This window comes from Metopolophium dirhodum, chromosome 9, assembly GCF_019925205.1.
Source record: "Metopolophium dirhodum isolate CAU chromosome 9, ASM1992520v1, whole genome shotgun sequence".
Lineage (NCBI taxonomy): Eukaryota > Metazoa > Arthropoda > Insecta > Hemiptera > Aphididae > Metopolophium > Metopolophium dirhodum.
Window position 1 is genome coordinate 30868413 of NC_083568.1, and position 13629 is coordinate 30882041.

Genomic DNA, 13629 nt, shown 5'->3' on the forward strand with positions numbered 1-13629 from the left:
CTCGTACCAATCGTATAGTATGTGTGATTTATTACGTCTTGTTATGCCTTTTCTCCAAATTTAAATTTGCGTACGATATAGTATTAGCAGTTAGACTTTATTTCAAGACCATATTTTATAAATTATAATAGACGACCGTCTATTAGGTTATAGCTTAACCGTCTGTTCAAATTTCAAATCAACGATGCGGAAAGCTTAACTTGATTGAAATTAATAGATATTTTGTATTTCGTGTTAGTACCTACGGTTTGAAATAAGACGTGTAATGGGTGTATATGGAACAATCTGCTTTGGCTGATGCGATTTCCGAGTGTGATTTTTTTACTCAGATTATGCACTTTACCGGTGTGACGCCATACATTTTCCGAGTTGTCCTTGACTATAGTGAAAGGCATCTTGTATTTTTACCGTCATATGTAAATTGGGTAGGGGAAATTTTTGTGAAAAAAGGGGTCATCGAGACTGTTTCTAGTACTGTACTCACATGTTCCTTATGCGTAATAGTAAATACACGTGCACAGTGCAGTAGGAAATCGCTTTGATGGATAGGTAAGTTCAAGTGCTAAATTTGTTTTAATAAAAATAACAATAATGAAAAAAAGTGGAACACACATTTCAAAATAAAATTTAACTTTCATAAAAATAAAATCACATATCTATGTGTATTGAAAAATGTTCTCACAGTTGACTGGAATAACGATTATTTTTGAAATTAAAAATTTATTTTTATCGATTAATATGAAAAACAGTACAGGTGTACTTATAATAAATTTCTTCTTAGGTTTAGAAGCAAAATGATTCATTGATTATTTTTTTTGTTAACTGGGTTGTTCAAATTAAATTTAAAAAAATAAAACAGTTTCATGCACGTGATTTTTTACTCATGTGTACATTGAAGTAAAATTATAGTTAGAAAAGCTTATAAAAAGTAATTGAAAAACCTAGACTTAGTGTGCATCGTTATTCTTCGCATGTATTCTTTAAGTATATTTTAATTCGTATTAGTACCGTAGTTACGCGTATCAGACTATTACCAATGAAACCTGAAATCGTAATGGTTAACTCGATATAATTCAGATAAAACATTATAATAATACTAGGTACGATAATCGTGTTTAAATTAATGTAAAATTATTTTTTGTTCAATAAAATTATAACTTACGGTATAAATCATTTAGAAGGAACCAAGAAAGCATCAAATTGTATTTTTGTACAGTTATTATTTTTAAAAAAATGTGTAGCTATACATATTTTATCGTATATTTAAAAAAAGCTAAATCATTTAAACTATAAACAATATATTATTATCATTACTATCATAGCCTTAAGGTATATTATTTAATTTTAACTACTAAACGAATCATCTTACAACCTCATATTTATTGAGTACCTTATACCTATACTTACCTACCTACACTATTATTTAAAAGTAAATTTTTACCGTCAAATACAATAAACTTAAAACAATACAGTGACAATTTTTATTATGAAAAACCAAAAACATATAATATTATGAAAACATTTTTCAATAGGGTTAACTATGTGTATCGAATTGATTGATAAATTTCTGTAATTAAGTGTTTTAGTATTAAGTACTTGTATTATTATAATGCCGAAAATTGAAATGTTTTGGGAGTAACCGTGTAAGTAGATAATGTGATATAACCATTTGCCAACTGACATAATATGATGGGGTTTCGTGTGAAAACGAATTTTAGGAAAGGTAAAAGAAGGTATATTATTAAAAGATTATATCTGAGAATATGATATAGAATAAAGTATTTCACCATACGACTCTATGATAGTAAAAAAAACATAATTTCTATTGGGTGCCTACTTTCTCTGCTGATGGTCAATTACATTTAGCATGGCATTGTGTGTTATTATTTTTATAACTAATACGTTTAAAATCCGTTTTTATCTATTGATTCAAAGCACTCAAGACTTTTAATAATGTTATATTAGATCGTTATTCAACAGCTATTTTTTTTTTTTAATGTTTCACCAATTACGTAAATAATGTGAAGGTTTATTATTAATAATTTACAACACAAGTTTAACGAATTATCACGAATTATCAGAACCATAATATAGTACCTATGTATGTCGTGATTTTTCTAGTAATAATTAAGAAATCTTTTTGCCAAATATATCTTCATTTTTTTACTATTTTGTAATAATAGTATTTAATGTAATCATTATTATGGAAATTATTATTGATAATGATATAATGGCTTTACAGTAGGTACATAAAAATCACATTCGCTGCATTAGAATTGTATTTTTGCTTAAACTAGTAACATTTCAACACTTGATTTGTTTACTGTAAAACGTTTGTATTATTTACTATTAAATTACTCATCATTAAATGCTTAATGCACATGAAATTATATGCTATAGAAATTGTGACCATGATATTTAAATAAAGCCCCGCATGATGGCAAGCATAATATTAATATTGTTCAGATGTTAGTGAAAGTGTGGGTGAGCCAAAAACACAATATAATGGTTCGTATTATTAATATATTATTCTTGCTACGTAAATCGGTTGTATAAAATCTTGATAACAAAATATTATATTTTAATCTAATCATTTACGTAATTTTTGGCTTGGAGTTTTCTCTAAAACCATTTATTCAAACTAGGTATAATACTTACCGTTAGACGATTTAAATCTAAAAAAATCTAACCTAACCTATTGGATGACGACGTACATACCTAATTGGTAACGGAAGACGTGTTTGGTATACCTATTTAATTGATGTCATAAAAATAACATCATCTATTAAGGCATTAGGCAACGTAAACACAACGCGCGTCAACGGATTAAAATCTACGGCATTTAATTTTTGCGAAAACAATTTCTCCACTGGGAAATATATTTAAACTATTCGATAATTTTTAAATACTTATTTTATCTATTTTTATGAAGTTTTGAATTAATGATGACTTTCAAAGGTTAACTATTTTATGAATACTCAGTTGAATCGTGTTGTAAATTAAAGTTAAATTATGAAGGAAACTTATTGATTGATACACTAGAAATCTAAAAAAGTAGGTAGGTACTTGTAAAATATGCATCCATATACAAATAAATTATAAATACACCATACAACTATTTGTATAACTATAACATTTTATTTCTATATATTTATAATGTGCATATTTTATAGGTGTTAGTGTAATATTATGTTAATTATTATATTGGTTATTCTAAATGAATTAATTAAATACAGAGATGTTGCGTATATAGACATTTTATGTTTAATAGGTCATTACTTTTTAGCTCTGAATAATAGTCGATTATATAGAAAATTAGTAAGACAAATAATTGTATTTATTTCAAAAAATATTCTCCCTCTCGTTCACTGTGGTTACGCAACTTATGTCACCGAAGAAAAATAAAATGGATGGTTCAAATAAAATAAATTGGATTACATTAGTTGTAATTGCAACTATATACTGTTCTGGACCATGAGTACAATATTATATATTATATGTATATACACGTATTATTAAAATTGTCTTACAGTTAATTGTAGCTACTAATTTGGTTACTTTTAATTATAAACCGCTGGGGTCGATGATCATGCTTCGAATTATAAAAATGTAATATTTAGGCAATGCGCTTTATTGTGACATTTTTGCATTTAAAAATTGTTAGCTAATCTTACTTGCAGAGTATAAAATATGATTAAAACAAATGAGTATTTATTACATAAAAAAATATGAAATTTCTTAGAAACGTTATAAAGTCATTACAAATCGATTTAAACTATTGATAAAAGTTCTATATTTTTAAATTTATAAATACCTATATTATATTATATTATATTATATTATATTATTCTATAATTTGTTAATAAATTGGTCTACATATAAATGTAGTTAATTTGTATTGTACTACAAAGGTAATAAAACGATTTAAATTTTTCAAATTTGTATAATGATTTGTTTCAGAGTATTTATAATTGTCAGTTCAATACTGACAATATGCACTTTCGGAAAAACTCAATCTGTAGATGGCGAATGTGCACTACAACTAACTGGTTCGGGAAGGACTAGTTTCTTTGATTTTAATACTAACACATTGAGAGGTGGTCCACTGTAAGTATAAATATTATTTATGAAGTTAAACTATTTAAATATTAAAATATATTACCCATAAATTATTCAAGTTCAATCTACCCAATATTATGTATTCTGCTTGTTTAATTCCATTATGAAACTAGATTCAATATAAATCTGAATACTTGTACAACTCACATCAAAGTTAGAATTTTGTGTACAATTATATAATTTAATTGCACCAACATTATTTATAATATGTTACAAAAATTAAGGAATGGAAAAAATGGTTAGGAATAAAATACACGGTGTGTATATTATGGTCTTTATATGTAAAATATATAACATATATACCTACGTGATATTAAATATGTATAACTAAAATATATATAAAGTTTAAATAATGATGATTTATATACTATTAATAATATAAATATGTATGGGGTTCAATTTCCAAAATAATTACATAGGTTAGGTACCTATCGAAAGAAATATGTTAGTACAAAGTGCCTACATAGACATTAGTGTAGGTATAGTGTGTAAATTATTATTTATTACCCTCAAGTTATAATATTTAAGATAACATAACCACCGAATCACAAATCCCATTCATAAATACTATTGATTTAATTTGCAATATATTGAAATAGGTACACATTTATAATTAATTAACAATTATTAAATAAATCAACGATAAAAACGATTGTATGTACACAAGTCATGTTATGAAATATCAACATTGAATAATATGTTAGCGTAATATTAAATTTTTCATCAATACAAGATGAATATTTTTAATTATAATATACAATAGAATACAAATTAATGATTTGTAATCCATTTATTTTTTTAATATTCAAGTGGTTTTGGTCTACCAGGTCAATGTATCACGTACGAAGCAGTCAACCAAGCATATATAGATGCCAGAAAAAGAATAAGTAAGTATAAACACAACCAAAGTCTTAACCGTGCCATGTTTAGATAACTATCTACTTGGAGAATAATATTGATTTATACTATTGCAATAAATATTGTATTTAAGAGGATGCTACCCATGCATTTGTTGTCTCCGCCTTATACACGTACGACACGTCACATTTTCGTTCACTAGTTTCAATAGTGTGCTGTTAGTTTTGATATCAGAGTGATTTGACCTATTATCAATTTTTTAGATAATAACATAATCTGTGCTTAAGCGTTGGCTTTTATTCGATATTTTAATTTTCAAGTGAATTATGAGCATCTTTATCTTGCTTGAAAATGAAAATTTCGAAAAATCGGCAACGCTTAAGCACAGATAATGTTCTTACCTAAAATATAATAGGTCAACTCACTCTAGTATCAAAACTAACAGCACACTATTGAAACTAGTGAACGACAATTTGCTATGTACAATGGAGACAACAAATGTATGGGTAGCGTCCTCTTAAACAATTTTCTAGAAATTCCTAAAAACATGGTATTAATGTATTATGCAACTCACTTAGTATAAACTTTATTAGCTGTAAAAAATATTTTAATTGTAAAATTCGTAAATATCAACGACAATAAAATGCAAAAAGAAAAAGAGTTAAATACTCCACAACTGCACTCAGTATCGGTGAAAGGATTTACAGTTTTCACAACCGGTTTTACTGGATCATTGTTGGAGGATCCGAATACCTTTTGTATCCATTTAAATATTGCAAAATAGTAAATATACTAGCTATTGCTTGTAGAAAGGAGATAAAATAATAGACAAATGATATTTGCATCCCGTGACCTCTAATATACACAATTACAAATTACATGGTATCATTTCGAAGGACGATTTAAATAAATATTTGATTATTTCAGATGTGGCACAAACAAATAAAGAGAAGTGGACGGCTCAAGAGTTGGCATCCGTTGGGGAACTATTGTTGGACATATCCATACAATTGACTAAAAAGTAAGGTGTACCCACGAATCACGACACACATTGCGGTGGATCGAAGATAACTAAGTATCTATCATTACATGTACAATATTTTACAGCTATGGACTTTCTTACGAAGAAGTAGAAAAAGGATTGCCTCAGATAGACACGTCGAGGACTTTGATCAGAGAGGTGTGTCCGGCTTTCTTGTCCAACGTCGAGTGCAGACCGGGCAAGTACAGGAGATATGACGGTCTGTGTAACAACGTCAAACATCCGACGTGGGGTGCTAGCAATACGCCTTTTTCCAGGCTGGTCGGACCGCTATTTTCCGACGGCATGAGTGCACCAAAAGTCAGCAGCCTGAACAACCGAGATCTACCGATAGCCAGAGTGGTTTCTAGGACGATGCACCCCGACGAGGGATACCACGAACACGCGGCTACCGTGATGTTGGTCGCTTTTGGTCAGTTTATGGACCACGATTTCACGCTCATGGGAACGCCCGCTGGTAAGTCGTGACTACTTTACTCGGAGGACATTATATCATGATAAAATTTAACGTAAATCGCGATGTGCTATATTTTACGAAAATATTGGACTGTTGTATTTGTTGATGGGAGTAAATTTATTTAAAAGTTCAAACTATTTAAAACGAGATATTCGTAGTTTATATATCATCAATAATTACAGGAGCTTATATAAATTCACGGTTTAACTTTTATTTTTTTTTTGAATTTACATGATGGGCGTAATAATATAAGTTATACAACGTTGATTATATGTTATATAAATTATAATAGTAGTATAGTATACAATATACCTAATATATAGCATAATAATGATGATTTTACCATGTTATTATGTTAATAATAATAACAAACTATACAAAAATGTAATAATAATAGTAATAACATATTAATAATAATAATACTAAATTAATAGTCATAATAAGTATATGCGTACAGTTTTAAAGTATAATAAAATCGCGTGGACGACCACTGCGTATTAAAATTGTGTTCAAAAGGTACCATTAAGTGATAGTTTAAATATTGATGATGAATATGGGAAGTTTTGGATAGGGTTTTTGCATATAATGATGAATTTATTGGAATTTAAATTAAAAAGGTTTATTTTAATAAATACATTATTTTTTTTAGATCCGATTTCCAAGAATGAACCAGAAGAATGCTGTAATCGACCTCCACACTTAAAACATCCGTACTGCAATGAAATTCCTGTTCCTGACGATGATTACTTCTACAGTAAATTTAACGTAAAATGCATCGATTTTGTAAGAGCTTTTCCATCTGTAAGACCAGGATGTCGCTTAGGTAAGGAAGTATGTTGAGTCGTTACGCATTTGTTGATATATAGGTTATTTTATGTTTACAAAAATAAAATATCGAATATTTATAAGTAATAACTTATAACTATAAGTGCTTATGAGCCCTGGTAATAAGTTATTATTTACTAAATAATAAATATTATAAATTGTTTATCCACACATACATATTATATAATATGTAGGTATATACATTTATTTGAATATTATTTTAAAAATAATTCAAAACACCTATGACATCTTTATAATTTAACTTCAGATAGGTATAAAAACATAATACATTAGTCACTCGATAATTCGAAAAACTCCATAAATCGAACTAAACGCTGAGTCCCCTGAGAAAACCTGTATAATTAGAAGAAAATACATGACGTATTCCGGTCCCCTCGATAATTCAAAATGTCTGCCGGTAGGACACACTCTACGATTCGAATTTTTTTCCACGAATCTCTATAATTCGAATTTCCTTAAACGCGATTATATGTAAGTTCATATGTATGTACATATAAAGATTCAAAAACATAAAATCTTTCCCAATAATATTTGTAAAAAAATATTTGAATTTTACAACCTTGTCTATGTTGTTAGTTAATGCTTAGGCATTGATGATATCTGACTACTGATATAAGGAATTTATAATATTGGCTAGGCATTTAAGTTATTACCTAATTTACATCATTGACGGTACGATGTACATACATTCACAAGGAACACAAAAATAATATAATAATAAATATTATTGTTGTGTTTTAGAAAGTTTTTTTGAATTAATAACTACTTTTCTTACATAATTTTGTTTGTTAACACATTATAATTACACATTATTATTTTAGGTTCAAGAGTACCATTCAACACGCTGACGGGTGTAATTGATGCAAATACGGTTTACAGCGTAACTGAAGATTATGCCAGGTATTTAAAAAGTTAGAATGTTGATACTTACGTTTTTTTTTACTGTAAGGTAAAATTAGTTCATATTATTTTATTATAAAACAACTAATGTAACATTAAGTATAATATTATATTGCAAAACTATATTGAATCTTTGATTATTTTTGCAAAATATTTCAACTACATAATATTTGATTACGTATAGACATTTAAGAACTGGTTATGCTGGTTTACTTCGCATGAACCCAGCGTTTATCGATCACGGACTAAAGGATTTGTTGCCTTTAAGACTTAAAGATCCCGACGAAGGTTGTACTAGAGTGAACCGTTCGCAATATTGTTTTGATGCTGGTATTATATTATTTTATATTTATGAAATTAATTTGTAACTTACATTTTTCGAAATTAATTTATATTTAATTATTTTACATTGCCACATTCACAATAGTTAGGTACCCACCTAATCTATAAAACAATTTCATTTGCAGGAGAAGTCCGAGTAAACGAACAACTCGTACTTGCAACTATGCATATTATATGGGCAAGAGAACATAATAGAATAGCAAAAGAATTTGGTAAAATCAATCCACATTGGGATGACGAAACTATTTTCCAAGAAGCTAGACGGATCGTTATAGCAGAAATTCAGCACATAACTTATAACGAGTTTTTGCCAACATTGCTGGGAAAAGGAGTGATGGAAAAATTCGGACTGCTATTACAAAAAGAAGTAATTTAAATATTTTATAAGAGTAATGATAAAAAAATAAAATATTTAATAAAACAGGGTTATTTTTATTTATAAATAATAACTCACTATCAATTTGAAACACATTTTAAATGAAACTAAAAGTTTACATATTTAAAACAATATTATTGAAGTAGGAAGTTGATTTACCTACTGTATAGATTATACCATTTCAGCTCAGCATCGAAGTTCGGAGCACCTACTAGTTATATATTTTAATATTAGATTGGATATTAATTCAAATGTTTATTATCTCTTTAAATTATTATAATAAAATTTAGTTTTAGGTATGTTTATATTTTCCCGTGTGTTATTGGTTACCAGTAGCTTATATTATGAACGTGTAACTCATTAAGTTCTTAATTGTTATCATAATATTAATACATAATATAAAACAATGTACCTACATTTTTTTAACAAATTTTAATATAAATAATGATTTAGGGCTATTGGGACGGGTATGACTCGAATGTTAACCCCAACATCCTCTCCGAATTCTCTGCAGCAGCTCTCAGAATTGGTCACACATTTTTGCCCACTTCCATTGAAAGATGGAGCAAAGCTCACAAATTTATTGGTAAATTAGAATGAATTTATAAATATGTACATTATAATATAAGTAAAATGATTAAACAATTTTTAATTCATATTCATATTCATTTAGCTTCCAAAAAATTGTCCGATCTTATCCGCCGTCCATATGATTTGTACAGAGCTGGAGTTCTCGATGAGTACATAATGGGATTGACTAATCAAGTTGCTCAGGCTATGGACGATTCAGTAACACAAGAGGTTACGAACATGTTGTTGAAGAAACCGGGTATGAGGTTTGGAGTGGATTTAGTATCATTTAATATCCAAAGAGGCAGAGATTTTGGATTACCAGGGTTTATGGAATACAGGTAAGTGATCACATAATTAAAGTGTAAGAAGACGACATTTACACTTTGGGCCTAATAATTAAATATTTGATATTGAAAAACTTTTAAGAAGTATAAATCAAAGTTATTTTGAAATAAATATAGTGTAAGAAGACGACATTTACACTATATTTATTTCAAAATAACTTTGATTTATACTTCTTAAAAGTTTTTCAATATCAAATATTTAATTATTAGGCCCATGGTAGGTAGTTTCTATATATTATAACTCAATTACTCAAAATATTTTTAAAACGAAATATATTTGTTTATATTCATCGTTTTAGATTCTGAGGGGTTAGCAATTTTAGCCTAATATTTAAATTATATAGTATATAACAGACATGATATATTTTTCAAAATGTATTTTGAACTAATTAAAGACATTTTTCAGTTTTTTTTTAAAAACATCGATAAAAAAAAATGTTGAGTTAAATATTAATTAGCTTAGGTTGAATTTAGGGGGCTTGGAGGGGCTTAGGTTCTTAGATTTTCGGCGTGATGGGTTAGCGGGCGTAGCGCGTTCGGCCATCGTTGACGCGCTAGACTCCCTCTGGGAGCTTCCAGCGGGAGTTACCGTCATGTGGAGCGACGAGCGACGGTGACGACGACACGGTGGCTAGTAGGGGTACCGGCGCGGGCAACGATTCAGCCCCGGCAGTACCAACGATGACGACGGTTGGCACGGGGTGAGTTGTAGTGATATACGTCAGTGGAGCCGGACCCGCGGAAACCTAACCGTTTCAGGGTCTGGCGGCGCGTGATTCTACTGCGGCGGTCATTGAACGAAGACGCGGCTGAAGAGACTACGCCAGGGCGATAATTACTGATAGTTGACGACAGAGCCGTATCCAGGAATGTTATTCGGGAGGGGGGGGGGTCCAAAACATGTATATTGTAATTTTATTGAATTAAGTTTGATATTTGGTTAAAAATAAGACATATTGAAGACATTTCGGGGGGGGGGGGGGGTATAGACCCTCTAGATCCCCCTCAGATACGGCTTTGGTTGACGACTGCGCTGCGGTCCGCTGACTTTATCGCCTTTTCGTCCCGCGGTAATCCCACATCGGCCGGGTCGCTTTTCTGCGGTCACCGCTGATTCCGCAGCACTAAATTTCGCTACACTCGCTCCGCGTCTATTGGTCTCCACCGTCCGTCGTCAGTGTCGTCACCGGCAACCATCGCTTCCGCGGCCGTCTTTGTCTGGCCTTGCGGGCCGGGCAAGGTCGTCACGCGCCTTGACACTCATCAAGCCGCGGGACCGGTCGCGAGAACGTTGCAGAGATGACCAGTGGCCAAACACTTTGCATATCAGCACCCATTCGCCATCTCGTATCCTCCCCTCCCGGTTTATCATGTCTCCTGTCCGGCGTATTTTTTTTCTTTTAATTACTATAATACCGTAAATACACCTAACCAAATACATTTTGATACGCAAATTGTGTTATAAAGGTGTTTTAAAAACGCAAATATTGATCGGTTTTCAAATTTGGCTTTTTTTTCAAAAAGCGTTATGTCGCAATTACAAAAAGAATTGATCAAAATACCCGAGACATTGCGTGTATTTTAAAACTTAAGACACGCAAACATTTCCAAACTTAATTGTTTTTAAATAAAAATAGAAAACTAAAGTATCTGTATCAGGTTTGCATTTATTTGTCACAGGTATTTTCACACTATTCAACTTGTGTTATATTTGTTATGATAGTTCCTACAAAAGCCCCCCCCCCACGGGACTGTTTCATTTAAATATGTAAATCGCCTACAAGTCAAAAACTGAAATTGCGACTATGCTAATTAATTTTACATACAAATCAGTTTTTTTTTTTAAATATTTAGACTAATTTTATGCAATTTATTCCAAGAAAATATTGTTCACGACATTCTAAGGTGCGTCGTTATTGAATTATAGTTAATTATAATAATTTATAATAATATATTACAATAATTTATTATTATTATATAATAGTATAATACATGCTAAGCTTTTGTCACAAAATTAGTTCAAGGTTCAACTTAGCTACTTTATTATGTAACTACCTAATAGATACATAAATAAATCATAAAATATCTTTAGTAGTAGAGTTTATATTCTCCACTTAGAATCTTTTTTATATGGAATGATTTATTATTAAATTCAAATTCCACATAATATCCAATAAAACAACCTTCTCAATGATGAAGTATACATTCGTAAACTATCATATACAGTAGAGTGACGTCTTCGGTTCTTTTTTAAAGCTTTTAACAATTGTGGAATAATTGTATTGAATCAATGTACCTAACTATATGTTTGTGTTAGGAAATTCTGTGGCCTACCAGCGTCTGACTTATTCCAAAGTTTATCCGGAGACATGCCTAACTCCACTATTCACCGATATTCGACCATATACGAGTAAGTAAGAATCCAATAGTTTAATATTATAGTTTATTAAATTAATTTTGCTCTTACAGTTCTCCAGAAGATGTAGATTTATGGTCTGGTGGTGTATCCGAAAAACCTTTACCCGGAAGCATGGCAGGTCCTGTATTCTCTTGTATTTTAGCTACTCAATTTAGTTATGCCAGAAGAGGTGATCGTTTTTGGTACGAACTGCCGAATCAACCATCTTCGTTTACTCCAGGTATTGAAAAAAGAAAATCTATATATTAAAATATATTTTCGTCCGTTAAGAGTCTACAAAGTAATCACTACAAATACAATTTTATATAATTTAGATCAACTTCGTGAAATCCGAAAAACCAGATTAGCTCGAGTGTTGTGTGACAATACAGATTTGATCGACACTATTCAGTTGTGGCCAATCGTTCTCCCTGATCATGAAATGTAAGAAATGCGTGCATACATAATTATATTATAAAATAACTGTAAAAAAACAGTTTTATACAAAAAATACTCTTATAAGTCTGTGTAACTGGTGTTCATTGCACGTTATAATTATCGTTTAAAGTTCTAAACATATAAGTTAATGTAATGCAATTAGTTTTTTAGCTTTTAGATTAATGATTTATCGAAAAATGTTGTGATGAATATCATGTACACTATACAGACGAAATGACAAACGTCTCCGTTAACTTGAAAACATTTTATTTTTGTTTAGAAACCCTCGAGTACCTTGCCGCAGTGGAATTATTCCATCGTTAAATTTGAACAAATGGGCTGATTTTCCGACGTCGTGAAACACGAGTTCATTCACTTCTGATTGACTTTTAAAAATTGACGACAGATTACAGTGATTATATTTTACTGTATAATGTATTGGTAATTTTATAAACACACGAGCATTCAATTTTTTTTACTATAATTTTGTTGTTATTTTTTTTTATTACATAAATAAGTGTTAAATCCAATAGTTCATTTTAATTTAATTAAATTCGAGCACTAATTCATTAAAAAAGTACTTAACATTATTTAGTATTTTAATAAATGTTTTACTTTCGAGTTCCTTGTTTTTTTTTCACTCCATGTTAACCAATTAAAGTGTGAAGTATAAATGCCAATTTTTTTATTTTTGTACAATTGTTTTCTTACAATTATATTTGATGAATATTTTATTTAAATTGATTATTTATTGCAGATTATATTAATATAAAATCTTATATTATTGTGTATATTTTAGTGTGTACAAGTGAAAAAAAACCAAAACAATTAAATAGTAGGTAATAAATTAATAATACAAAAGTCAAAAATGTATGTATTTTAATAAATTATGTAATAATTGATATTTATTATTTTCATTCGATATTTTTTTTAAGC

The 13629-nt window shown here is 29.6% G+C and overlaps 1 protein-coding gene across 1 annotated transcript; it reads left to right on the top strand.

The window, feature by feature from the left end:
• The first annotated feature begins 468 nt into the window (after positions 1 to 468).
• Positions 469 to 13595, top strand: LOC132952205 (chorion peroxidase-like). The gene is made up of 15 exons (XM_061024410.1): positions 469 to 549; positions 3961 to 4107; positions 4930 to 5006; positions 5905 to 5998; positions 6085 to 6476; positions 7126 to 7299; positions 8144 to 8222; positions 8407 to 8552; positions 8690 to 8931; positions 9394 to 9526; positions 9614 to 9851; positions 12175 to 12267; positions 12327 to 12496; positions 12591 to 12699; positions 12974 to 13595. The coding sequence occupies exons 1-15, from the start codon at positions 542 to 544 to the stop codon at positions 13050 to 13052; spliced, it is 2181 nt and encodes a 726-aa protein (XP_060880393.1). The 5' UTR covers positions 469 to 541; the 3' UTR covers positions 13053 to 13595.
• The last annotated feature ends 34 nt before the right edge of the window (positions 13596 to 13629 follow it).